Source organism: Olea europaea, chromosome 10 (assembly GCF_002742605.1).
Source record: "Olea europaea var. sylvestris chromosome 10, O_europaea_v1, whole genome shotgun sequence".
NCBI classification, from domain to species: Eukaryota; Viridiplantae; Streptophyta; class Magnoliopsida; order Lamiales; family Oleaceae; genus Olea; species Olea europaea.
In genome coordinates this window covers 29203006-29230705 of record NC_036246.1, presented here as the reverse complement: position 1 = coordinate 29230705, position 27700 = coordinate 29203006, and the positions used below count along the sequence as shown (strand labels likewise).

Genomic DNA, 27700 nt, shown 5'->3' with positions numbered 1-27700 from the left:
GATGTACAATTATTTATGGACTTGGCTACAAAGGGAAAACATTTTCTTGGTTTTAGATAGAAGGTTCCATTTTGCTTACTTTCCAAACTCGGGCGGGACCAAGGCTGCAATTTTTGAATAGGTTTTATTTCATGAAATTCTCAACCACTTTCTGCTGGAGGAATCCAGCTTCTTGCTGGGCTTTTCTTCTTCTTCACTTCTTCTTTCATTTTTCTTTTTCATTTTCCTTTTGTTTTTCTTTTGATTTACTTGTAGATATGAAGGCAAAACTAAGAACACAGAGAGAATACATCTGAGAATTTGAAGAAATATTTGAGAAAGTCAAGGCCAAACTTCAAAAAGGATTTTTATCTATAATCTTATATTTTCTCCATTATTTTGTCAAACATGTAATGTATTGTATGAAATATTTTCCTTTTTATCATTTGTATAAAATAGGCTAGTTATTTGTGTTGGAATTTACGATAGTAACTAGACTTAACTTTAATTAATTTTAATATTTGCTTTTTGATGTTAAATTACTTATTTTCATGTATTTTTACTATTGTTATTTCTTACATTTTCATTTATGTGAACAATGAATAATTATGTTCAGTGATTTGTGCATCGTTTAAGAGAAAATTGTGCATTTTAAATCAAATAATAGAAACACTATGTTTGTGTAGAGGATAGAGATATCTCTAATCTTAAATGACCTATTAAGTTATTTTCATAAATATTTAATGCGATTGTAACCAATCAATTAGAGTTAATTTCACTTAAGAGAGGTAATTAACTAAAACTGAAAAATTGATTCTAATATCATGAATGAGTAATTTATTAATTGACTTGTGAATAAATTAATTAGACGACGATTACGGGAAATCATGAATCCCTAACACGTTTTCCTTCGAAATTCCCAAAATTTTTATATTTTGTAGATTTTTAGTTATTTTCCAAAATCAAAATCTTTATTATTTGTTTGTTTTCATTGCAAAAACTAAATTGATTAAAGTTGTGCATTCGAAAGTAAACATTCCTCGAGTGATCAATAATCTGGACTAAAAAAGTCCTCTTTATTACGCAACTCATGCACTTGCGATATATAATTTTAACGAACAAAGCTCCATTCCTCTTTTTTGGATGTGAGCAACGAATTATACATGACAACTCTTGATCGATCAACCAAGACACAAAATCGTGTCTTGATTTTGTTCCATTTATTGAACCTTACGTATTCATTTGGTATGATTACAATCAAGTTGGCAATGAAAGTGAATATTGATTGCATATAGAAAAATCAATCTAAAGCAAAACCTTATTCCAATCATCCATACTAATTAAAGAGAAAACGGGTACTAAATATAAATTCTTTAGGCATTAATTTTGAAATCTCGAAACAAATACAAATCATCAAGAATTGAAGAGATTGTGTGCAGATAGAAGCACTCAGTTCAAACAAATATATATAAAATTACTCCCTTATAAGTAAAAAAAACATAACAGCAATAATTCTACTTGTACAAAGTTCCCTAACAAAGTTGGTTGACAAAATATATATTGACAAAATTCAGATCATTAATTTCAAATGATTTAAAAATCTGTTTTTGAAATGACTGGTGTTGATGTTATTTCATCAACCTACTTGTAAACCATATTTGTAAGTGTAGCACAATTCACATAACAGAACTGTGGACTTTTGGGTGTGCAACTATCAATTCAATTAGAAAACTCTAAAAAAACTTGTAGACGTAGCGTACAGACAGTTCTTATTCCCTAATCTGATGGGGTACACCCCGTGATTTACCTCCTGCACAAAGCTCTAGAGGTGGGGCCCTTAAGATTGAGGTTCAACTTTTTTTTTTTTTTTTTTTTTTTAAGAAAACTCCAACAAGAACAGTGGACGATCACGTGATTAACCCAGACCAAACACTACCACCGCTGGAATGTCTTTAACTTTTCTTTCTCTTCCCTTTTTTTTTTTCCGACATTAAATTAATGAATAATGCTACATTGCTTTATTGGAATTACAATTCCAGTCTAAGTGACTCTAAATAATAAGTTAAATGAAAAATGAAATTAAATAATTTTACTTATTAGTTAATGTCACATTCACGTCATCTATGTTGAGATTGTAATCACATTGAGACTAATTAGTATTACTGTAAATTAATTAGTTAATTGACGCTTTAAAATGTGCACGTGACAGATCCTATTACGCGTACAAGTTTTTCCACGCAGGCTTGACAGTGGACTCAATTGTCTCACAGTTTTCAACCCTGGCACAGAGAGGAGAGGGAGAAAATTTCACAGAGCAACAGGAAGAAGATAATACACACAGAGAGAGAAATGGGGTCGGAGTCGAATATGGTGCACTCACCCATGCTCACATACGCTTCTATGATCTCTCTTCTCACTCTCTGCCCTCCTTTTGTAATTCTCCTGTGAGTTTTTTATGTCATTTTCGTATGATTTCGTTTTGAATTTTAGCGATTCTAGATCTATTTCATTTAGGGTATGTTTGATAGGTGAAAATGTTCCATAGAAAAAGGAAAATCAATTCCAACTTTCACCTTTTGTTTGATAGCATTTTTTTCCCTAGAATTCAATTTCCAAGTTTCTTGCCACATAAGTCATTTTGTAGGTTTTCCTTGAATTGGAATTCCAATTCCAGTCACTGTATCTTTTTTTTTTTTTTATTGACAATGGAAACAAACTTTAATTACAATTTTCATGGAAAATAAAGCAAAATGAACACGAAGATAGATGATTTTTTCTTTTTCTTTTTTGGCAATGAAAACAAATTTTATCCCCGATAACAAAAAATTTTATCCCGATAACAAAAAATTCTATCCCTTTAATTGAAAATTTTCATGTAAAACAAAACCAAATAAATACCAAAAAATACTTTTATTTCAACATTTCTTCATAAAAAATTATACCAATCAAACACAATAATTTACAATTCCCAGAAAAATAATTTCTGGCTAATTCAATTCCCTTAAATTCATTTTCTTTCCACCCAAATTTCATCTTCGCAATCAAACGGCCCTTAATCTCTACTCACTAAGGAGTTTCCAATTTGAGGTTTTCTTGCTTGTTTGGGTTCCTCTATGCAAATGAATTAAATGCTGGGAATACTAGATGCACTTTTAAATCTCGGAATATCTCTGTTTCTGGAAAAAAAAAAAAAAAAAGAATAAATATAAAAGGGGACTTAGTATGATTTTTTCAGATCTTTTTGCAAATGCTCTGTTTTGGGATGCTTTTATAATGCTAAAGCAACACAACAGTTATACCAAGGAAAGGGTGAATTATAGTTTGAGTAAATTTAATCCAACCACTGGTAATGTCTTATATGTTGAAGTCCATGGAAATTTTGCGCAAATTTCACTGCCTTTGTTTCACTTTGAAATGATGAAAATAGGCTCTAACAAGGTCATTCCCGTAATTTGACCATGAATAAATGCATGCAGATGGTATACTATGGTGCATGCTGATGGGTCTGTATTGCAAACCTTTGATTACCTAAGGCAGCATGGCCTGCAAGGATTCATTGACATCTGGCCCAAACCTACAGCAACAGCTTGGAAGATCATTGCGTGTTATGCTGCATTTGAGGCTGCACTTCAGCTTTGGTTACCTGGAAAAAGGGTCGAGGGTCCAATATCTCCTACTGGAAATCGGCCTGTATACAAGGTACTAAGGTTTGCATATCTCTGTTTCTGTTGTGTCTGTATATATGAATGTCTCTTCAGGAGTAGAATGTATGGCTGGGCCATCATTTAAGTGGATTTTGCTGTGTCAAGACTTACGTTAGGACTGTAGTTGCATAGTGTTAACTTTGTGTCTACGTTGTTTTTCATATATATGTTTTCACTTGCTTATTGCAGGCAAACGGAGTTGCAGCATATGCAGTAACATTGATTACATATCTTGGTCTTTGGTGGTAAGAATTCTTCTGAAAAATGTCTGAAATTGGTATGTAAACTTTGCTTGATAACCCTGGCTATTTCCTGGCTACCATAATTTGTTTCTGGAATGTAATTATTCTTGAAATCTTGTAGATAGGAAATATAAAATGCTTTTTTTTTTCTGTTTGCTGTTTTAGATTTGTATTTGATGCACCAAAGATCAAGTTATTGAACCAGGACACTGTAGCTTGAATGTTTAAAATGTTTATCACTTAATGGTCACACAGCTGTAGGATATTTTATGATTATTTATGATGTCTATATAATTATCTAGTGCTTTAGATCTGTTCTCTACCTTCTTAAGCATTTCAGAAGTTTTAAACGTACACATTTCTTCATTTGCCTCAATTTTTTGCCCGTTGCTTTTGTGATTATGTAATTTATTTTCATAATCCCTCAGGTTTGGAATTTTCAATCCAACAATAGTTTATGATCATCTCGGAGAAATATTTTCAGCACTCATTTTTGGGAGCTTTATCTTCTGCATTTTCTTGTACATTAAAGTAAGTGTTCACCCTACAAAGCTATATTGAGTTGAGTTTCTCCTTATTCTCAAGAATATATCTGATTTTTTGACACTTGCGGCCATGTATTGAAGGGACTAGTTGCACCATCTTCAACTGATTCGGGTTCATCTGGAAACATAATAATTGACTTTTATTGGGTGAGCTTCTTAGCAGCTTATTACACTGTAAATTTACTTTCCTTCTGTGTAATTGATGATATACCTGCAAGGAAAAAGAAAGCTAATGAATAAAATGAAGCTTTTAACCTTGTAATGAAATAAATCATATAAGCTGAATTCCAAAGATATGTGATTAACTTGCAGGGAATGGAGCTGTATCCTCGTATTGGCAAGAACTTTGATATCAAAGTATTCACAAATTGCAGATTTGGGATGATGTCTTGGGCAGTTCTTGCTGTGACCTACGGCATAAAGCAGGTAAACATGGTATTAGTGATTCCCAGTATTGAGTATATACATTATATAAGAATTTTCATCTTCTCCCTTAGTGAATTCACTTTCAAATTGTCAATCTCTCTTTGGTGGGGGGGAAGCAAAGAGAGAGAAAATTTTCATTTCTTTCCTGGTAGGCCTAAATTTCCAGTATCTGTCTATCAATCAAATGTTCTCCAGGGGAACTTTGGTACTGAAGATATAACACTCTAGTAAATTAACATCCTATATTTAGACCCCGTTTGAGCCATGTTATTGTAAAAATAAGAATGAAAAATATAGTCGTTATGGTCCACACAAGAGATAAAAAGTCAATATGGTGGCTTGATGGGATGGATAACGGTTATATTTTTCATTTTAATGAAAAAATAATGAGGCTCAAATAGGGCCTTAAGCAAACTGCAAAATTCACTTGCGGAGGGTGACTTATATTTTCTCCCTGCAGTATGAAACATATGGGAGGGTTTCTGATTCCATGCTCATCAATATGATATTAATGTTGGTATATGTAACAAAATTCTTTTGGTGGGAAGCTGGATATTGGAACACAATGGATATTGCTCATGATAGAGGTCTGTTTTGTTCCAGTGACTCCTGTGTACGTCATTGTAATCACATTTTCACTTGTATTAGTTTCGTTGATGCTTAATGTAACCATTGCAACTCGCAACATTGTCTTTGTAGCTGGATTTTATATCTGTTGGGGATGCTTGGTATGGGTTCCATCTGTGTATACTTCTCCTGGCATGTACCTTGTCAACCATCCAGTGAATCTTGGAGTGCAGGTAGCTCACACCTAATATTTACTATCTCTTCTCCTTTTTCCTGAAGTTAAATATCTGCTTTTATTCACTTGAATATATTATTATTGATTATCCAACATTTGTCAAAGTAGTGGTTTCCCTTCACTGGAACTCAATATTTTTGGTTTGTCTCAACTCAAGTTTAGACGATCATAGTTGTGGTTGTTTGTTTCATGGAAACGAGTGAACACTGTCTCTTTGGCTAATATAATTCCTATCCTTCTTTTTGGTTTTTACATGGGAAGTGAAGTATCTTACACAGAGGAATTAAAATGGAAATGACTTCTGCTTTATTTGTTTAAGAAATTGGTCCCAGCATCTTTTTGGGCTTCTTTTCTTCCAAAATTTAATAGTGACGGTGATTGAGGGGGCTAATTGTAACAATTTCAGAAGTTTCATTATCTTCCGTCTTCCATCTAGACAAAGTCTTTTTAGTTGGTGCCAATATGTGCATCCTGGAATAAGGATTCTCTAATTGGAACATCTACTTGACTTTGTCCTAAACTCCTGGAAGTTGTGTGTGTGTGTGTGTGTGTGTTTTTTTTGTTTTTTTTAATGGCAACCTTCTGGAAGTTCAGTATTTAAATATCGAGCTCTTTGTGTTAACATATGGTTGTTGCACCAATTTGATATATGCTATCCTGAAAACAGTTTCTAACTTCTCCACTAGATTACGGCGGGTTTTATAAAATCCAAAAACAGTCACTGTGGGTAGGACACTTAAACACCTGACTCAAAACCTACTGAACGAGAATGATATTTAACATAGTCTAAACATATATATTAAATTTAAATGTCTCTAATGAGTTCTCTTCTTCCAGCTGGCGGTCTATATTCTTGTATCAGGCATTCTGTGCATATTTATCAACTATGATTGCGACAGGCAAAGGCAAGAGTTCCGCAGAACAAATGGAAAAGCCTTGGTTTGGGGGAAAGCTCCTTCAAAGGTATAAATGGTAGCATCATTGACTTCTGGTGGCTGGCTGCTTGGCTCTCATGCCTCCTTTATGCTAAATTGGCTGTTGCATCAATTCTGCATTATTTTTGTTGTTTAACAATAAATTGGTTCGCTTTTTTTAATAGATTCATGCCACATATACAACAACTTCGGGTGAAACAAAATCAAGTCTACTGCTGATGTCAGGATGGTAAGTTATTTTCTTAGTGGAATTGTCAAACAACGGTAGAAACTACATAATAGGGTGTCATTAGTATTAATTACTTTTATCTGAATTTTATGACTTCATCTGGAAATGTAGAATATTTTGTTGGCCAAGAGACATCTCACTGTTATTTCAAAATATAGTAAGAAACTGCATACTTAAAGGCAATGCTAAACGTTATGCTGGTATTCATTTGCCTACTTTTAGCTTCACTTCATATGCACTGCTTGCATGTAAATTTTAAATTACCTTTTTGGTTCTTTTTGCATTTTTCCTTTCTACTGTTAGTGCATCATATTATGTTTTAATTACCTGGTCTGAACTTATATATAATGTCTAATACTATGAGTAACGGTTGATGTTCAAGAGTTACAAGGATCACTGCAGAATTTGAACATGTAAAGATATTTACTACTTGTTGTTTATATACAGGTGGGGCTTATCTCGTCACTTCCATTATGTCCCTGAAATATTAGCGGCCTTTTTCTGGACTTTACCAGCTCTTTTTAACCATGTAAGCAATGATGCATGGGACAATATACTTGATTTGTTCTCCTTTTGTCCGAAAATGTACTACTTAAAGAATCCTGACCTTGCTGCCTCTATGTCTTTGCAGTTTCTGCCTTATTTTTATGTAGTGTTTCTCACCATTCTTCTTTTCGACCGAGCTAAAAGAGACGATGAGCGTTGCAGATCAAAGTAAGTTAAATCGATCCTTCTCTTTTAAACATCTTATAGGAGTATGTCAGGTGATTAAATTGCAACTAAAACTTTTCAATCCAAATGGCTTCAACTTAGAATGATCTAGAGCCTGTTTGAACCCCTTTTTTTTGCCCAAAATGCATTTTGGAATAGTATTTTCATGGAGAATGTGTGGTTAAAAAATAAGGAAAAGTTTTGAGTTTGCTTGTAATATTATTTTATTGAAAATTGTGTGGTTGAAAATGAGAGAGAAAAATGTATATTGAAAATAATATGGGCCAAGCAAGGGCTTAATTATATCAAGTTTTAGTTACTTCCCGTGACTAGCTTTGTTATTATTATTATTATTATTATTATTATTATTATTATACCTTTAACCGTAAGTGTAATTACAAAAGGACAGTTAACTCACACCAGGGACCTTTTGTATCCTTTGCGAACAGAAATATCTTTGAACCTTCTAACAATGAGAAGTGTTCTTATAATGCTCAGTTATGCTTGTAGCTCATCAGTAATGGAAATTTTGACCAGAATCTTTTTGTTTGCAGATATGGAAAATATTGGAAATTATACTGTGAGAAGGTTCCCTACAGGATTATACCTGGTATTTACTAAGAATCTGTGCAGAAAAATGTTCGAGCTTCCTTAAAAACATTTACTAGATATCATGATCCTTTGGGATAGTGACAGAATTTGGTGTTTGAAGTCGTATGCTATAATGATAGAGGCGGCTTGTACTCTATCATAAACGGTGTCACCTTTAGTTTTATTATAAAATTATGCTTGTGTTTGAAGAATTTTCTCTGCAAACTCATTTCTTGGAAAAATACGGTTCTTATTCTATCTGATAGAGTCAACATAATGGGTTTGCAGCTCCAGAATAGATTATTTCCTCAAGGTGTTCTATTTCCCTCTTGGAACGGAGGCTATAGAATTTCTTTGCTCACGCGGCTTCACATAATAGTTCTATTATCACCCCGTCCCACTAGGAAGGGGTAGGCTCTGAGTTGAGATGATACTGCATCAATGGCATAATGAATTATATTTGTCAATATACATTTCGACCAAACCATTTTATTTTAATATAAATAGAGAAGTAGAAAAGAAAATGGGAAAGTGGCAGCAATGGCATATTCCAGGCGGCAAGTAGTCCATTTCTTGCATCAATGTGAATGCTATGCCAATGAATGTTTTTTGTCTGCTCTGGAGAGAGAGGAAATAGATTCACTCTTAAGAAGCTGGCAAATGGGAGCCGGCTATCTAATTTAAGCCTAAACAAGAAAAGGCGCTAACCTAACATGCATGCTCCTACTCACGCTTGTCAATCTTGCTTTTCATTTTAAACCTTCATTTAGCAGTCCAAACTTGCTGTCGCTTTGGTGTTCCCTCAATACATTTTAGACATATTGGCTCATCGCTTCTTTTTATAAAATGAGAAAGATGTAAGGTTTGTTGTATGAAAAATGCTAAGCGTACAACAGATGTTGTATACTTAGTTTGACAACCTTCTCACATGGGTGGGCTCTACGATTATTTTAGTCGTGGGACCCACTACCTCCATGTGAGAGGATTGTCTAAAAAGGTGTACGAAGTGTTGTACACCTAGCACGTTTTTTGTTGTATTGAGGCGTTAAAAAATGAATTGATGTTTTCCCTTTTGTTATGAAGAGGAGGTTATGTGTTCAGATGTAAAAAATGTGTTGGGGAGACGGAGATTTGAGCTTGCCTCAACTTTAATAAATTTACTTGTTAGTAGTCCTACTTTATATACCATCTAAATTTGGTAGAACTTATACAGGCTTTTTAATATCTCCACGTAGGGAAACATCTCTTATTGTTAAACTTACCTTGGAAGTGAGAGAGAGAGTAATTAAAATTTAGAGAACTTTATTCTGGATTGCTCAATTACTTGGGAAAATAGTAGCATTGGGTTCTTCAATACAATTGGTCGTGACGAAAGGTTTTCATTTTCAGGGCTTGGCTAAGATAGATTTTTAGGTGGAGAAAAAACCTTTTTCTTTTTTTATTAAAACAATTGAGTAATAATTTTTCGATTTAAGTCTCAAATACAGGCTATTTTTCACGGAATTCATAGAGGATGCTATCGTGGTAGCATCCTGTTTGCATGTTTTTCTCTCTTTTTTACCCCCCTTCTATGAAAATTGGCCGAGTGTTGTTCTTGTAAATGTTCTGTGAAAGTTTCCTGTACTTTTAGTAGGCTTATAATTTTTTACCTAAAAATATGGCTTTTTAACGGTCAAGTTGATGAAGACTAATTTGTAAGAAAAGAACTATTCATGCAAATAAAAAAAGCAAGTATAAGAGATCGTCTTGTATAGATTGGACCGGGTTTGTTATTTTCAATTTTAGGAATGATTGTATGTTGAGTTTCAACTTATTTTCAAGTATGGGTAGATGACACTAAACTCCTACGTGCTTGTTAAAACTTATACTAAGGGAAGAAACTCAAAACTAGAGAGGAACCTTATCATATAACCAATAAATGAGTGAAATCATCGCATAAGCTCAAAAAATTGTTCACTTGTTCTTAATTTATTGTGTCAATATCTAATCAAGATTGCACCCATTTGGAAAGCTAAGCTAAATGGACACAACAGATATAGATTCAATTTTTATTTTTTATTTATTAATTTATTTATTTTTTGGCACGGAATTATATAACACATTCGCATTTTTGCAATCACTCTTCACAAATTTGCTTAATGCTCCTTATGGTGCCTTGTAAAAAATCTTGTTGTCGACTTGTATGCAACTTCGACACACAATTAGCTACATCTGTAGCCCTTTGAGAGGGCTGTTGTTTGCAAGGAATCATGGTTTCCAAATTGTCGAGTGTGACCCTTAGTGTTGTAAAGAGCCTTCAGATGCGTCTTGATATGGATTCAAATACATTTCATGGTGTATATCTTTGTGTACATTTCATTGTATTTCAAAAAGTGTTGGGTTGAAAAGTGTGTTTTTTAAAAATGAATAAATAAATAAAGATTGTCCAATCATGTATCTCCACGTGACACAATGTCAAAAATGATATAAACAATAATGTGTACGTAACATGATTCAAATGTTAAATTGTAGCATTATGTTAGGGTGGATTGTGACCCATGTCATTTTATTCTTAAGATAATAGATATTAATAAATTAAAATATATTTTGATTGAAAAAACACACTTAAAAAATACTTCCCCACACTATTGTCTTTAACATTGATTTAACAATTGAAAATAAATAAAAACCCTAAATACTTTCGTTTTGATTCGGTTCAATTAAGATGAACAAATAAATTTATTTCATATTTTTTCTTTCAAGCTTAAATAACTTGCTTTCCTCATATTTAAACTTTAAAGAAAACATCCCGTATTTTACTGTAAAAATATAAATTATTAATTTTATTCTGATCTAATTCAACTTATATTCCTATTTAAAGTTTTAGCCCCCGTTTGATTCCCATTAAATTAAATTACATTACATTCCATTTTTCTCTCTCATATTTTCAACTACACAATCTTCCATAAAATAATATTATACGTAAATTGAAAACTTTTCGTTCTTTTTTAACCACTCATTTTTCTAAAAAATATTATTCCCCTCATTTTTATTTTCAGATAATGAGAATCAAATAGAGGCTTAGAGTATCTTCAATTGTGATGTAAAATATATGTAAATTGTGATTTAGATATTCAAAATGGTCAAAAAATTCTTCAATGGAGATATGCAAAAGAAATGTAATTTGAATTTTTTTAGCAGAAAATGTTTAAAAAAAATAAATAAATACTTTGTGATATTTACCTTTAGATGTACAAACAAAAAAATTATTTTATTTTAAAATTCAGTTATTTAATTACAAGTACTTTAATTTAATAAATACATTTCAGTCAATTCAATTATCCAAACGATCGCGTTGCCCATACTCTCGCGCAAGAAGATATGAAACCCTAGAAAAATTTTCAGATCCCGATCATTGTGTCCCTTGTTTATAGTTTTATCGAAATCGTTTCAGGTAATTGCAGATGCAATTTAATTTCCCCTAATATTTTGTCTATTTTTACTTTTGTTTGTGTGTGAATTTGAGTTTCCCTTGACGAATCTATCGTAATAAAGTTAAGTTTATTAAAAAAAAATTGTTGGATTTGTTCCGTTGCGTGTTCGTAATTTTTAAGTTTCTTTTATACCTTACTTTTTACTCTTGGTTGTGATGGTATTTTTAGTTCGTTCTAAATTTGCCATTTGTGTATCTTTTTCGATATCACGAAGTGTCATTGAATTAACATGAGAGGATGGAGTTTCATTAAATCAAAAATTTTCTAGCAGAAGCAGAAATATATGTACACTTTATCATAATTTGAAGTCATATTTAGTTAACTCCCAAATACTGGGAAATTTGGAATTAATACCTACGGCATTATGTGGAATTGGATTTCAACTTAATCCATTTATAAGTAGTTTGTCATGTTTTTCACTGTAAAGGGTCATTGATTTTCAAAAGTATACGGCTGTTGATTTTGCAAATATATATTGTTTATGCTATGCCTGTGAAATACGCATCTCTGGAACGATTGATTCTGCTACAAATTCCTGCTTGGTATTTGCCTGACTCTCGTATTTTTTTTTTACACCAATATTTTTTTCTGTAAGGTTTGTTTTCATAGTTAATATTCTTTTACACAGGAGAAATGTCTTCATTTGATAATGTTGTTGGTGGAAAGCTGAAACTTAAGGGGAAGGCTCTGGATGTGAAAGCAGGTGGAGTGAAGAAAAAGAAGAAGCAAAAGAAGCAGTACGAGCAAATTTCCGAGGTCACAGAAAATGAGTTTCCAGCAGGTGTGTTGAACTAACTGGAAAAGCCTGAGATTAAATCCTTCATTAGGCTAACAACTTAATCAATTTGTGGAATGTTAATAGATAAGGTTGGGGCACATTTATTTATCTTTGTCCTTGTATGTTTTTAATTCATCTAAGTTTATTAGTGGTAACTCATGTAGACAATCTACTCCAATCATTGGTTTGTTTAGTTCTGTCTGTTGAAGTATTGGTGTTTCTACTTTATAACAATTAAATTGTGAGGACAAGTCTGGGGGAAGGATAGTGGAGAGAAAATGCTTGTTAAGACTTGTTAAGAGTTAATTAAATTATTATCAGTATTTTAAAAGGCGTAATGCATGGCAATATGTGGAGGCCAAGCTATAGGCCAGGCGAGCTTTGGCGTAAAAAAATGTAAAAATGCATTTTCTTATTTTAATATTATTTTAAATTTTAATCAATCGAAAAATATTTAATAATTAAAAATAATACCTGCCTAACATCTAAAACAAATTTATAAGAAATTTTTACATTTTTTCAAAGTTTTCAATAAAAAATAAATTCTAATTGTAAATATTATATAGTAAATAAATTGGAATTTCTGGGAGATTTCTTTTGTTCAAAGCTTTAAGGGACTATTTTGAATTTAGAACCGACAAAGTGAAGAAATCAATTTTTAAGTTTTATCTTAGAAGAATTGTATAAAAAAAATTAAAATTTAAAAAAAAAAAAAAAAAAAAAAGGGAAAAAAAAAAAAAATAAAAAAAATTAAAATTTAAAAAAAAAAAAAAAAGAAGAAGAAGGAGAAGAAGATAAATATGCGTGCCTAGGCGCGCATTAAGGACCAAAGATTGCTGTCAAATGCTAAATAAGGCGCCAACCACTTGGCTTAGCGTTTCCGCTGTGCATCACGCATTGGCAACACCTAGGCGCTGCCAATGCGCGCCTTTTAGAACAGTGGTTATTATTAAGTAGTTTCAACCTGTTAAGTGATCATCTGTTCCTAGACAATATAGACAATATATCATTGTTTTGTCTTTGTTTTAATTGTCAATGTTATATATGATGCAAGAATGAGTATGAATCTCATATTCTGAATTGATTTATAGACTTAGGATCATTAAAAGCAGTTTTAGAACATCTGGTTGGGCCATCAAGCTAGGCGCACTTGCCAAGAACTTGTGCTACGTATTGAACCTTGAAATTCATGACCCGTACTTGACATTCCTTTAACTTGTGCGATGTCAAACATATTTAGTCATGCTTCTTCAGATTGCTTAAAAAGCACAACTCATTAAGTACCAAGTTGAAGAGAGTTATGATTATCCATTGTTCTTTTGGGCAGAGATTCGACCCGAAACCATAGATCTATGAGTAGTTTATGTGTAGTAAAAAATGTTTAACCATGTTTAGTTGTAAATGGGGAGCAAATTAGGGCAGTTTGATTTGATGTGAATCTATTTAGCGTTGAAATCGCTATTGCAGTTGATTTTCTAGAAATTCATTGATATGAGATTTTGTATTGCTTTTCCATATCTGCTTTCAGGGAATAGAAATTGCATTGATGATGTATTTACTTGGTGATGTAGGTGGAAGTGAAGAAGCTATAATTGATCCCAGCAAGGAAGAGACCAATGAAGCAAAAAAATCGATTGAAAATAGAAATGGTGCTAATTGGGATGATAATCTTACCCCAGCAGAAAGACGCTACATGGAGCAAAGGGATCAAATCGACGTGCATAGACTGGCAAAGATATCTAATAAATCGCACCGTGACCGTATTGAGGATTTCAACCAGTATCTAGCAAATATGAGCGAACATTATGACATTCCTAAAGTTGGACCTGGTTGACTACTGCAAGATTACCTGTCTGAAGTCAGATGTTATGTAAAATCACTTATGTTGGAAGCATGATGCCTTGTAATGTGACTCTAGACTTTGTTATCTTTTTGTTCTTTTGGAGAATTAAGACTTGCTTCCTATTCAATGTTGGCTTTTGAAATTGAAGAACTTCATTTACAAGGAAATGTTATTGAACTTGTGGGAATATGCAAAATCAGTAGTATGATATTTTGGAGTAAATATTCAAGAAACTACTGTCAGCATTTTAGCTTATTTTGATAAGTGTGAATATAAACTTTGAAAGAGCGATGTTTGAACTTTTGTTCACCTAGACGAATTCCTTAGTTGAGATGTGTCGTCTTCATTTAGCTGTTCTATTAATGGTCACATCAACTAAATTGTTTGACACGGATATATTAAGAGTTTTGCTACAATTATAGGGTTCATCAATTATTTAGGCCATGTTCGAGCCACATTTTTCAAAAAATATATATATATTCTTAAACGGTGATTTGACATCATTTTAACCACATATTCTTCAATAAAATGATATTACACATAGATACAAAAATTTTCTTTATTTTTTAACCATATATTTTCTATCAATACACTATTCAAAAATGCATTCTAAGGAAAATAATGTGGCTCAAACAAGGGCTAAAATTATAAATAGATTGAAATGAATGATTAAATAATGGGTAGTATTGTATAACCCTATTTTTAAATCCTATTTGAGTAGCATTATTGATGTATTAATAGCATATCTGGGAACTATTTAAATTATAAATAAATTAAAATGAATGATTAATAAATGGGAAGTATTTTTTTTTGTAAGTTCTTCAAAATGTATGAATAAAAAGTGATTTGAATATTAAATATGACATGTAAACACTTGGATAAAAAGATTCAAATTAACATGATTTGTATGTTTATGTGAAAATAAATTTTTATTTTTATTAAAAATTTAACAATTTTGAACTTTAGCCTTTTGATTATTGACATATCGAAATATTAGTTTCCAAATTCTATACGCAAATGTTAAGAAACTTGGAAAAAGAAATACGATAAACTACTAAAGAAATTGTAAAAGCAAAGATGAGCAATCGAAAACAACCAAAAATGAAATAGTAAAAGCGAAATAAGAAGCAATTAATATAGGGCATCGGTATATAAAATCATTGCTCATCTCAAAATTCTAATACTTATTTCAGTGTCGAGAACAAATGAACAATCAATACAAAAACAATTCCCCATTGATGCCTCTTATTACAGTTCAAAAACAGAAAAATATAGGGCATCCACAAACATACAAAATAAATATATCATAATGAACATGGGCCAAACAGAACTACTTAATTTCATATCGTTTTTTCATTGCCATGGAAGAACACTAACCTAAAACAAATCCCAATATTTTGATTACCGGGTTTCATCCTCGAGGTTGCGGAAACCAGCAGACAAATCATCGTAAAGTTTCTTAAATTTCGAGACTAGGGCTTCCTCTCCTTCAGCTGGATCCTCGAATTTCTGAGAACTGCAGTATCAAAAGAAATGAAAGATCAAAACTGGAAGCATTAAAAACAACTATACTAGTGAAATTTGTTTAGGTCATTTGCTGTAATTTCACTTACACTAGACGGTAGAATAAATCTCCTAGACGATGCTTAATAAGAGTGTAAGTTATCTTCTGGCCATCCATACCAGCTCCTCGCTCAACAGCCTGCACGAGGAAACACGTCATCTAAGAATCAAAGCTTAAATTTGAAGTGAGATTGCGCCTGAGAAACGGGACTTGATCTACCTGATTGGCCAAATTGTAGAAATGAATAATATTGCGCATCATCCAAACAGACTTGTAGAATGGACAGAACTTATCATATCTGTTGACAAAGAAGCATTCAGATAAGTTTTGAAGCCAATAAATCGAGTGAAATCTCAAGGACAGTTAGGTAGTGACTGACGGAGTAAATGCATTCTGTGCAAGATAGTCCTCTCTCAAAAGCTTTGCAGTTTCCAAGGTAATTTTATCTGTTTCAGCTAAAGCATCTTTTCCAACTAGCTGCAATGAACAAAAAAAAAAAAGCCCTTACTTCAAATACAATATACATCTGCTTCACATAAAAGTTTGCCACATCGGTAGTGCTTTTCATTTTGCCTCCTTTTGCATTATGAATTGTTTTGATATAACCAGAAAAAACAGGTCGAGACAGATAATGAAACAATTTCAAATACAGTGGTATTCTACACAAGATAGCAGAGGCTACTGAGTTACTGCAAGAAAAATAAGGGGCGACAGACCTGAATGCTAGAAATACTTTCTCTGGTCAATGCCTGATCGACTACGAATTCATCTTGTTGATAATAGCAGACGTACAAGAAAACAATATATTTAAAAGAGTGCATCTTTTGTACAATCTCTTCAGAAGTATTTTTTTTTCTAATCAAGTCTGAACAATCTTTTTAAAGGAGACAAAATACTAAGCCTTAATGATTACGATATTCTATCATCGTGCCTATGAGTAACTCAGAAGAAGGGTAATTCAAAAGGACATTCAGAAACTAAAATAACACGTACCTGCACAATTTCATTCAAATCATCCTCTCTTTGCAGAACTTCACGAGCTTTTGTCCTGATGTCAATAAAATCCGAATCAAACTTCTCGTAGAAGGATTCCAGAGCCTGAGAATGCAAGCAAAAGTTTCAGCACGTGCAAAGAGTTTTTGACAAGCAGAACAAGTGGAAAATTTAAAACATAAATCTGAATAAATCAAAACCATACCCCTGAATACTTTGAGTAAGAAATAAGCCAGTTTACAGATGGGAAATGTTTCCTCTGTGCCAATTTCTTGTCTAGACCCCAGAAAACCTGAAATATTGCAACTAAGTAAAATAAGTAGCATGGCGTGCAAATGGAAGATGAGCTTGTGAGCTATTCAGACTGTTTACCTGAACAATACTGAGTGTAGCAGATGTAACAGGATCAGAGAAATCTCCTCCTGGAGGAGAAACGGCACCAACAATGGTGACACTACCATTTCTTTCAGGCCCACCAAGACATTTAACTTTACCAGCACGCTCATAAAAGGATGCCAAACGTGCTGCCAAATAAGCAGGATATCCACTATCTGCAGGCATCTCAGCCTGCACAACAGTTCAACACCATGACACATTTAAACTAAGATCCAGTTTTGCAACTTGCTAGATGATGAGAGTTACTAAAGAAACAAAAGAGACCTGAAGTAAAATTCATTCGTTCTCTCAATCGCAGTAAAATGCAATTGCGCATAGTGGTTGGACAGCATACAAATATTCTTGTACTAACCCTTGCTCTTCCCTTAGGATGGAGGAGGCGAAGTTAGCCGAAAGATCATTGTTGGTTCAACTTTCAAGACTATAGAGGTGCCTCTTAGAAACAGGGTTTGAAAACCAACCTCTCCTCAAGAGAATAGATGAAACAATTCAGGTGAGATAATGTGCAACCAGGTATCCTAAAATGGTGTCAAACAGCGACTCTGAAGCCCAAAGAGAAGTATAAACGTGGCACACAGAATCAAAAATGTCTGTTATGTTTGTGCATGAGACAAGAGAGGCCACTACTTTAGCCAACTCAATCCAACGAAACCTTTCAAATAGAGCAAAACTACAGAGAAGACAGATGATTACACAAATGGTTCAACTTTCAAGATCAAGACTATAAAGGTGCCTCCTGGAACAGGGGTTTGAAAATAAACCTCTCAATGGAATAGATGGAGCAATTCAGGTGAGATAGTGTGCAACCAGGTATCCTAAAATGGTTACAAAGAGTGTCTGTGAAGTTCGAAGATAAGCATCGACGTGGCACACAGAATGAAAATGTTCTTATGCTTGTGCACGAGACAGGAGGGGCCACCACTTTAGTCAACTCAATCCAACGAAGCTAGTAAAGAAGACAAATGATTACACAGATGACAAATTTGTAGCCAGTTCACGTACTCCGATAATTATTAAGCACTTAACATTGTTAGCTTTTGTTTCCTTTATTAACAAGGCTTAGTTTGTCGTTGTTGTTCCTTTCATTTGAACAAGCATTTCAATTATAAAATCTAGTTTCATTTCCCTGTCTTCATAATTACAGGACCAACTCAGGCACCAAGGATCGATTTTACTAAGATGGTGATCCAATAACTCAAGATATTTAAATAATGTGACAGAAATCTGAGGATACGTACCAATCGACCTGAAATTTCACGCAATGCTTCTGCCCAGCGAGATGTTGAATCTGCCATCATACTGACATTATAGCCCATATCTCTGAAATATTCGGCTATAGTGATTCCTGAACATCCACATATAAACAAACATAAGAATAATTATCAAATACATAAAACAGAAACCTGCTTTATTCTGAAGAACTAAAGTGTCGTGGATATACAAAAGGATAAGATTAAAACCTAGGATTACCACACACATCTATACAAATGTAGAACCAGTAGAAATACACAAAGTCAGTTCCCTTAGCAACTGAAGGAACCCATGCATTGATATGATAAAAGTTTAGGATAACCCAAAGCACGTAAATAAAAATGCAGAACCTGTAAAAGTATATCAGATCTAGTTGTGAATGGTGGGACTGAAAAGATGAGAAGAATATCGGCAAGGGTAATAATGTAAAGAAGTGATGGGTTAGGATTTCTTGCATGCGTAATTGAAGTCTAAATTAATCAAAAGGCAGATTAAGAAGTGCTATCTGAAATTTAATAACAGTCGAGAAAATAATCCCAAGAATCTGTGTCAGCAATGACTCTGGGCTCCTACTCTCTAATAATATAATTTCTACGATCTTAATGGTGAACCATCCTGCTGTATGCAACTCGGGTTACTAAAGAACTGTTCCAAGAGAGTAAATGTATTAACAGTTTTACAGATGGAGACCTGTGTAAATTGAAGCCTCACGAGCAGCCACAGGCATATTTGAGGTGTTAGCCACCAGTGTAGTACGCTTCATAACAGATTCCTCCCTGCCATCTGGCAGTGTCATCGTCAATTGAGGGAAATCCATAAGCACCTGTAGTTGATATCTAGGTTATGTATTTTTAAGATGTTAAATAAACTAATTAAACAAGAGAGAAACTATATACCTCTGCCATTTCATTTCCTCTTTCTCCACAACCAACATAAACTACAGTGTCAGAGTTCGAGTACTGCATTTTCATATCAATGGAAAAAGCAGTATTAGATTTTTTATGACAGGTCATATGCAAGTTTTGACACAAAAAGATTACAAACAAATGAAAGAAAGAATAAAATCAACTGGGGCCACCTTAGATAGGGCTTGACTAATGACAGTTTTTCCACAACCAAAAGCACCAGGGATGGCACAAGTACCACCAAGCACGGAGGGGAACAGAGCATCAAGAACACGCTGGATGAAAAAATGAAAAATATATGTATAATCCATGAAATATTCTAACAGGTTATATTAACAAAGTACATAGAAACAGGATAACATATTTATTATATAAAACAGTCACCTGCCCAGTCAGGAGAGGAGTATCAGCAGCAAGCTTTGAGGCTACAGGTCTCGGTGTACGCACAGGCCAATTCTGCAGGGCATTTCAAGTAGTTTTATTTTTTGGCGTATTGTAGAAAATATATTAAGCATCCACAAAAACAGAAATTGCCCATGATTAGGAAGGCTGACCTGAAGCATAGTAAATTGCTTTTTGACACCTTGAAACTCTAGCTCAAGAACAGTGTCCTGCATATAAGTGGAATGATTTGATTCAAGAAAACTTGATTTTAAGCAAACAAGATTTCCGTAATATGTTGACATAAAGACAAACCTTTAATGAGTATTGACCAGCTGGAGCAATGTAGGTTATCTTTCCCATAGCATCAGGAGGAAGCGCAACATGGTGTTGCATTAAACTGTTCTCAAATATAGTCTACACAGAAAATGGGTATACACACACTTAGATTTAGATTAAATTTTAAATTGCTGATGAGTGGTGCGGCATAGCATCTTCAATTTTTGGTACATAGTTAGTTTTGCCAAACACCAATGCTGGCTACAGGCCAGCATTAATGGAGAGCCGGGTGGGTGGGGGGGTGATTACTTTAAAAAAAAAAAAAAAATCCCCCCCCCCCCTTTTTGTGTGGACCTGTACAGCCAGCACAACTCTTTGCCAAACTCACCGCATATAAATCTCCACTTGTTAAAAGATCTCCCTCTCCTGCCATCACAAAATCACACTAAATTAACAAGGGTACCACCAAGTTGCAATGCATTACTAATGTGAACCAAAACCATTGGAATCAACATTTAAAAACAAAGTCGAGCAGTTTCAACGTACCCAATTTCGTAGGCTGAAATACTTTAAAAAAAAAAAAAAAATCACCCACCCCCCGTTTGTGTGTGGCCTGTACAGCCAGCACAACTCTTTGCCAAACTCACCGCATATAAATCTCCACTTGTTAAAAGATCTCCCTCTCCTGCCATCACAAAATCACACTAAATTAACAAGGGTACCACCAAGTTGCAATGCATTACTAATGTGAACCAAAACCATTGGAATCAACATTTAAAAACAAAGTCGAGCAGTTTCAACGTACCCAATTTCGTAGGCTGAAATTCCCAGAGAATGTCTTTGTCAAGGGCTGGGACAGATACACCACGAGGAATATAGACATCACCAGATCGTTTTGCAATTGTCTTTAGAGGCCTCTGCATTGAGTACATAACCCATGATTGAAAAGGGAAAAGAGTAACAATTTTAGACAGTGTTAGAAATTGAGACAGACAGCAAGCAATGCTAGCAATAGACACTTCCTAAAAAATGCTGTTAAATATGGTAAATTAAGACAAACTGACAAGCTGAAATCTACTAACCTGAATACCATCAAAAATGTTTCCCAATATTCCAGGACCCAATTCCACTGACAGAGGCTGCAAAAGTTGGCAAGTATGGTGTATAGCATTGTTCGATATTGATAAACCTAGAAAAGTCTCAACTCTTCAACTTAAAAAATGTAACATGATAACCTTATGTGTTCGTAGAACAGGATCGTTCACCATTAGCCCAGCTGTTTCTTCGTAAACTGCAATTAAAGCACAAAAAGATCAACATTGCGTTCATATATGTATATATATTTTTGGTCAAGAACAGGGAAACTGGGGTAATGACAATGCTACACAGGAAGAACTGACCCTCAACGAAGAAAGCAGATTTTTAAAGGTTTAAAAAGAATAAAGCCTTGAATATTTTATTTTATTATTATTTTTTTTTTTTTGGCGAAAGACAGTATTTTTTTGGTCAAGAACAGGGAAGCTAGGGTAACGACAATGCTACACAGGAAGAACTGACCCTCAACAAAGAAAGCAGATTTTTAAAGGGTTTAAAAAGAATAAAACCTTGAATTGTGGCAGAATCTCCTTCCAACCTAATAATTTCCCCAATAAGGTTGTCATGTCCAACGCGAACTAATTCGTACATAGCAGCTCCTGCCATTCCATCAGCAACCACCACGGGTCCTGATACCTGTGGAACAGAAAATTCCCCACATAGTATGAGAAATACTAGAGCTTTTTCAACATAACAGTCTGTACAGGTGTTGAAAACAAAGGAACGTTATGCAGTAAATTTATTGGCAAGAAATGTATCCCTATCTGTTTTTAAAAAAAGTTGTTTCCTTTTAGGTTGGTGGATACATATCTAATTAGTATCTTGTCCTAAAATTTCATAAAACCCCTAGGCATCTCCTCAAAATTATGGAATTCCCGGGAGTTAAAAGATGTTATCAAACAATAATAGAATCAAAATACTGATCAAACAGAGAATTCTAATTGATCCAGGCCGTAATAATTAAACAAAAAAGGTCGAAAAACCTATAAAAATTAAAATGATTGGCCAACACTGAACAATGTAGTATACTATAAACAAACAGCAATCAAGCAACCGCAACCAGTCCAGATCCATTAGATCTCAGCTTCAACTACGCAACTCCGCAGACACACTAAAAGGTGATCTCAAAACACCAATGCCAAAAGGTTTGACTGTCAAACGCGGAGCCCTCGCACCAATAAACAAGTGCCAATTTCAACGTTTCCAAATAAACTGGAGTAATCACATGAATTCGATAACATAGCTAGCAACATAACATATAGAAAAATCAGATAAAAGGCAATCAAAACAAAATTGGATCAGATGGTGAAAAACGAAGTGGTAATAGTCTATAGATCGAACCTTCCGAACGTATCCATACTCGCTCTCCTTTTCAGAATCCTCAAAGGTTGTCAAAGGACCTCCATAAACCGCCGGCATTTCGCTTGGTATGGAGTAAGCAGATCGAATCGAGAGAGTTACAGTTTTTGATTCAGAGAGAGAGAGAGAGTGCGAGAAGAGGAAGAAGAAGAACGTGAATGCGATTATTATAGAGTGCTGATCTGGTGACCGGTATGTTTTATGTCTGGAGGAAAGGGTAAATTTCACTGGCAGTAATTGAACTTCGAGAGAAATTTCAATTTGGTCACTAAAATTAAGTCAATAAGAGCATGTTTGGCTTGGTTTATAAGCTGGTAAACTATCTTATCAGCCAAAAGCTCATTCACTATTGATGCATAAACTCTGGATGGTTTATTGATAAGTGTACACGCTTATTCGTACTTCTACGCTAGACAAATTATGGCTAACTTGAGTGGATATTTATCTAATCTAGTGTGATTATGTTCATTATTGAATAAATCCCGACTTGGATGTAATTTAGCATGAATAAGTGTTATTTTGAGCCTAACTGGAGTTAACTCTAAGCAATTGAAGATCAATTTGATTGCATGGATCAATATGGAGCATTAACATAACAATAGGAGGAGATTTGCAAATTTCAAGAGCTAAATTCAATATTTGAAAAGTTTGAGGACTAAATTATAAATTTTTAAAACTTGAATCGGATCATTTATAGTTGATTGAGAATCAAATTGTGGAGATTAAAGATGAAAAACTCGTGGTACAAATAAGAAGGGATTCTCAACCAAATAAGAAATTCAAGGACCAAGCTTTATGGGAAGTAACTAGGCTGGTTTATGCAATCGCATAGGTAAATTCAGTACCAGTTTGTTTAATGTTAAAACTAAGTGATAGCATTCCGAGACATGAAAGATTTTGTTTCCAATTTTGATTTAACTTCTCTATGGAAATTATTTAGTATATGAGATTTGACCTATTTATTTGGGTTAGAAATACAATAATTCAAAAAGGTTGAACCCCAATCTTAAGGGCCCCACCGCCCCGCCCTTGAAACATTGTGAGGGAGGTAAATCGCGAGATGTGTCCCAACAAGTCAGGGAACAAAAATTTGCTCGTACACTAGTACCCACAAAGAGTTCAATTCCATATCTCAGGAATTGAACTCCCACACTGCGACTGTCAGTAAGGCTGAGACTACCTCACTCCTGTCCTTTACACCACTGGGTTATGCCCCTGGGGGCGAAATACAATAATTCGTCTTTCATTCAAGGAGGAGAATCTTTTGAATAAAAAAGATACACTTCTTACAAGTTTTAGTGAAGGTTTTGATGCTACACATAATTTTACATAAAATTCAAACATCTTTGCTTGGATTTTGAAGGAAGAGGATATTCAAGAAGATTAATCAAGAACCGTTCAAGGAATTCAAGGATTCAAAACTATTTTTCATCTTCTTTCTACAATTCAATTTCAGATGATGTTTTATCAATCCAATTCGTGTTTTGTACTCATATGGTGCTCGACTCATTATATAGACACTAGGAGAATGATGCACATTGTACTACGAAGTTTTGACATTAAAAATTCTAGATTTTGTCATTAGTTTGCTTGGTTTGAATAATTATTAGGGTTTATGATTTTCCATTAACTGGTGACTAGTTGAATTGATAAGTGATTTTATTTACATTCTGGAGAATGAATATGGTTTATTGGATGCAATAACAATCATTGTTAAGTCCAATATGTGACAGAGATATATCGTTATACTTTGTATAATTTTATGAATGTTCTTTTGTGATTTAATGCTACTTAATATATTGATGTCCTTTGTAGAGATATGGTAGGGTCGTATGTGAGGATATATCAAAATGAAAGAATGTATGTGGATTTAAAGTCCTCATTTTACCATTTTTCATTTTAGGACATCACATAGCGAGTAAGTGGAAGATTAGTAACACGTAACTAAAACATTGTGATAATTAGATTCTGAGCCCCGACAACATTCAACGTTAACACTTTTGGATTTTATTATCCTCCAAAGCGAGTACGTGTAATGTAATTAAAATCGTTATTAGTCTTATAAAATCACTTAGCACCTACAAATGATATAATTATTCGGTAGTTGTACCATGATCAATGAATCTTAAGAAAGGATCCAATGATCAGTGTAGTAGCATCGATATAGCCAGATCTCTTATACCATTTTAAACATTTTGTGATTTTTTGAAGATTTGGATGATAATCATCATGCATATATTGGGATGGGGCAGGGGCAGCTCAAGCAAGCATGATTGCTCAAGGTGCATTTTTTTAGAATAATAATAATTATAATGGAGCAAACAATCACTAAATGAAACTTCATTGACATAGATAGAAGATATTATCGTAGGAGATTTAAAGAGTATTACTGTATCGATAATTCAGATGAAATTACGAAGAACCATATATTCGATGATCATCAATATACCTCCTTTAATGATTAGTAAAAGTGTCGTTAATGATGTCAGCAACCAACGACAATGTTTAGATCTCTAGCAAAAACAGTGGGTAGCACTCACACAAAATTTTATTTTCTAACTTCTAGTCTTTTTGTCTAGAGTAGCCCTTGTTTGATTGTTTGAGCTCTATTTTTTCAAACTCATTTTTAACTACATATTCTCTCATAAAATAATATTACAAGTAAACTCAAAATTTTTTATACTTTTTATCCACATATATATATATATATATATATATATATATATATATATATATTTTAAATATTATTTCAAAACTTAGGGTGCGTTCTCTTTGTTGTTTTTAGTCATTGTCTGTTTTCGATTTTTCAAAACGGTAAAAACATGATCTCTTTCTCGTATTCAAAAATGAGTTTTTGAAAAGAAAAAAATAAAAAAAAATTGTGTTGAAAACAAAAAATGATGTTTTTACTGTTTTGGATGTTTTCTGTGCAAAATTTGAAGAACTCGAAAAACGCTCTCATTTTCAAGTCTCTCGTCTCTCTCTCTCTCTCCTGAAAGCTCGAGCTCTTTTAGTTAGAGTCAAAATGAGTCAAAGCCCAATCAAAATTTGGAGGCTTGACTCGAGCTTTCCAGCTCACGAATCTTCTAAATTTTTTATTTTTATTTTTTAAACTCGTGAAATATTCATATCAAGAAGTCAAACAAGTTATTCTTCTGGACTAAAATACAAAAAAAAAAAAAATTATTCATATAAATACGAAATATATGAATTAGAGTACAATTTTCAAGTATATAAATATTATGATATACACTTGTAGAATTAAAAATATTGGAACAAATACTATCTTTTAAGTTTTAAAATATTGGAATAAATCCTATTTAATAAAATTTAAAATTTATATCAATAAAATATGACGAAAATACTAATGAATATGATAATAAATTATAAATATAGATAGTTGTAGCATTATTATGAATATTAATTATATAAACATATTTACACATAAGTCATACTTTATTGATTTAAATCTTAAGTTAAATATTAATAAAAAAAATTGACGATTGGCAATGAGTCGGGCCGAGCTTATGACACGTACCATTTTCACGAGCCGACCAGTGGGGCTTGACAAGTTACATGGGTTTGGCTCTATTCTATCGATTCCCGAGTTGAGTCGGCTTGAACTTTTTTTGAGACGAGCCGTTGGTCACCCCAATCTAATGGGCTCATTTGCCATCCCTACGGCAAGTTGCGCTAATGGTTTGGATTTGACATGGCAAAAAAAGTCGGGTTAATAGCAAAAAATGTCCCTACGTTTGACACTTCTTGTGGAAAACGTTCATACGTTTCAATTCTTTGCATTTTCGTCCTTATTTCAACGTTTCATTGTAGAAAATGTCATTTTTACCATTTTTAATGTAAAATCACCAAAATACCCTCCTATTTAAAAAAAAAAACCAAAGAAAAGAAAAGAAGAATAAATAATATAATTACAATCTTACTTCTAAATATTTTAAAAAGTGCAAATGGGTCCAAATAATTATTAAAATGTTTAATAGCACAAAACGTTCCTACATTTAGTATGTAGTGTACAAAACGTCACTACGTTTCAAATTGGTGAAAATGACGTTATTCACAATGAAACGTGAAAATATGGATGAAAATTTAAAAAAAAAATTGAAATATAGGGACGTTTTTCACAACAATGTTAAACGTAGAAACGTTTTGTGTTATTAGACTTTATTAAAATATTAAAAATAATAAAAAAAACTCTCTCTCTCCTCACTCTTCTTCTCCAAATGGGTCCATCACTTTAGAAGTCAAAAAACTCCAGCCAAACTGCTGGACCACCATATCTCTTAAAAGCCTGCACTTCATTCTACACATATCACCCAATATCTAATTTTGAAACCTTCATGCCAATAGATTTGTTCGGAATTGCAAGCCAAAATATTTAACTCGAGAATGCAAATAATGTCAACTCCACCTGTTCTGGAGAGATTCGTGCCATTTCTAACACACCAATTGACTATATTCACCAGGGCGCCTCTATTCATAGTCTTAAAGCATCAATAGTCGATTTAGCGGTATGGAGGTTTGACGGTTTGGGCAATTGTTGGTCAGAGTTTTTTCACTTCTAATGTAACAGACCTATTTAGAAAAGAAGAGATGAGAGAGAGAGTTTTTTTTAAATATTTTAATAAGGCCTAATAGTATAAAATGTCCCTACGTTTGACACTTTTTTGCGAAAAAGTCCGACGTTTCAATTTTTTTTTTATTTTTTACATTTTCATCCATATTTTCACGTTTCATCACGAAAAAGATCATTTTTACAAATTTGAAACGTATGGACATTTTGCACACTACAAGCCAAAAGTAAGGACGTTTTGTGCCATTAGACTTTTTAATAATTATCTGGACTCATGTGTACTTTTTAAAACATTTAGGAGTATGATTGTAATTTATTCTTTATTTTTCTTTTCTATTTTTGTTGTTTTATTTAAATAGGAAGATATTTTGGTTATTTTACATTAAAAAATGGTGAAAATGACATTTTCTATAATGAAATGTTGAAATAAGAACGAAAATTCAAAAAATGAAACGTAAAGACATTTTACACAATAAGTGTCAAATATAGGGACGTTTAGTATTATTAACCCCAAAAAAGTCCTATTAGGTATTTATAGGGACAATATGGTAAATATATAAAATAGCCGACAAAATCAAACGAACATAGTTTCGCGGCTTTGTATGTTGGGTAGTGCAATTCTGACAATATT

The 27700-nt window shown here is 33.3% G+C and overlaps 3 protein-coding genes across 4 annotated transcripts; 2 read left to right on the top strand and 1 right to left on the bottom strand.

Moving 5' to 3' along the window:
• Nucleotides 1-2177: 2177 nt before the first annotated feature.
• LOC111401765 (7-dehydrocholesterol reductase-like) lies at nt 2178-8376 on the top strand. The gene is made up of 13 exons (XM_023029653.1): nt 2178-2423; nt 3456-3678; nt 3873-3928; nt 4354-4456; nt 4552-4617; nt 4783-4896; nt 5357-5483; nt 5596-5696; nt 6536-6661; nt 6798-6862; nt 7310-7391; nt 7494-7576; nt 8128-8376. The coding sequence occupies exons 1-13, from the start codon at nt 2329-2331 to the stop codon at nt 8192-8194; spliced, it is 1308 nt and encodes a 435-aa protein (XP_022885421.1). The 5' UTR covers nt 2178-2328; the 3' UTR covers nt 8195-8376.
• Nucleotides 8377-11448: 3072 nt separating this feature from the next.
• LOC111401766 (protein FAM32A) lies at nt 11449-14494 on the top strand. Its single transcript, XM_023029654.1, has 3 exons — nt 11449-11597; nt 12266-12418; nt 13987-14494. Exons 2-3 carry the CDS (start codon nt 12271-12273, stop codon nt 14247-14249), a joined length of 411 nt encoding a protein of 136 aa, XP_022885422.1. The 5' UTR covers nt 11449-11597; nt 12266-12270; the 3' UTR covers nt 14250-14494.
• A 914-nt stretch (nt 14495-15408) lies between these two features.
• On the bottom strand, nt 15409-22657 carry LOC111401764 (V-type proton ATPase catalytic subunit A). 2 transcript variants are annotated; one of them, XM_023029651.1, is made up of 20 exons: nt 22464-22541; nt 21632-21758; nt 21263-21318; nt 21110-21166; nt 20833-20944; nt 20675-20712; nt 20064-20165; nt 19922-19978; nt 19752-19823; nt 19541-19642; nt 19359-19421; nt 19153-19285; nt 18450-18556; nt 17188-17382; nt 17021-17107; nt 16816-16920; nt 16202-16299; nt 16042-16120; nt 15872-15960; nt 15409-15774 (listed from the first exon to the last, which is right to left on the bottom strand). In XM_023029651.1, the coding sequence occupies exons 1-20, from the start codon at nt 22539-22541 to the stop codon at nt 15660-15662; spliced, it is 1872 nt and encodes a 623-aa protein (XP_022885419.1). In that variant the 3' UTR covers nt 15409-15659. The 2 variants fall into 2 exon arrangements, with proteins under 2 accessions (XP_022885419.1, XP_022885420.1); XM_023029652.1 differs by lacking the exon at nt 20675-20712 and adding an exon at nt 20416-20453 and having other exon boundaries at nt 15660-15774; nt 22464-22657.
• Nucleotides 22658-27700: the final 5043 nt, after the last annotated feature.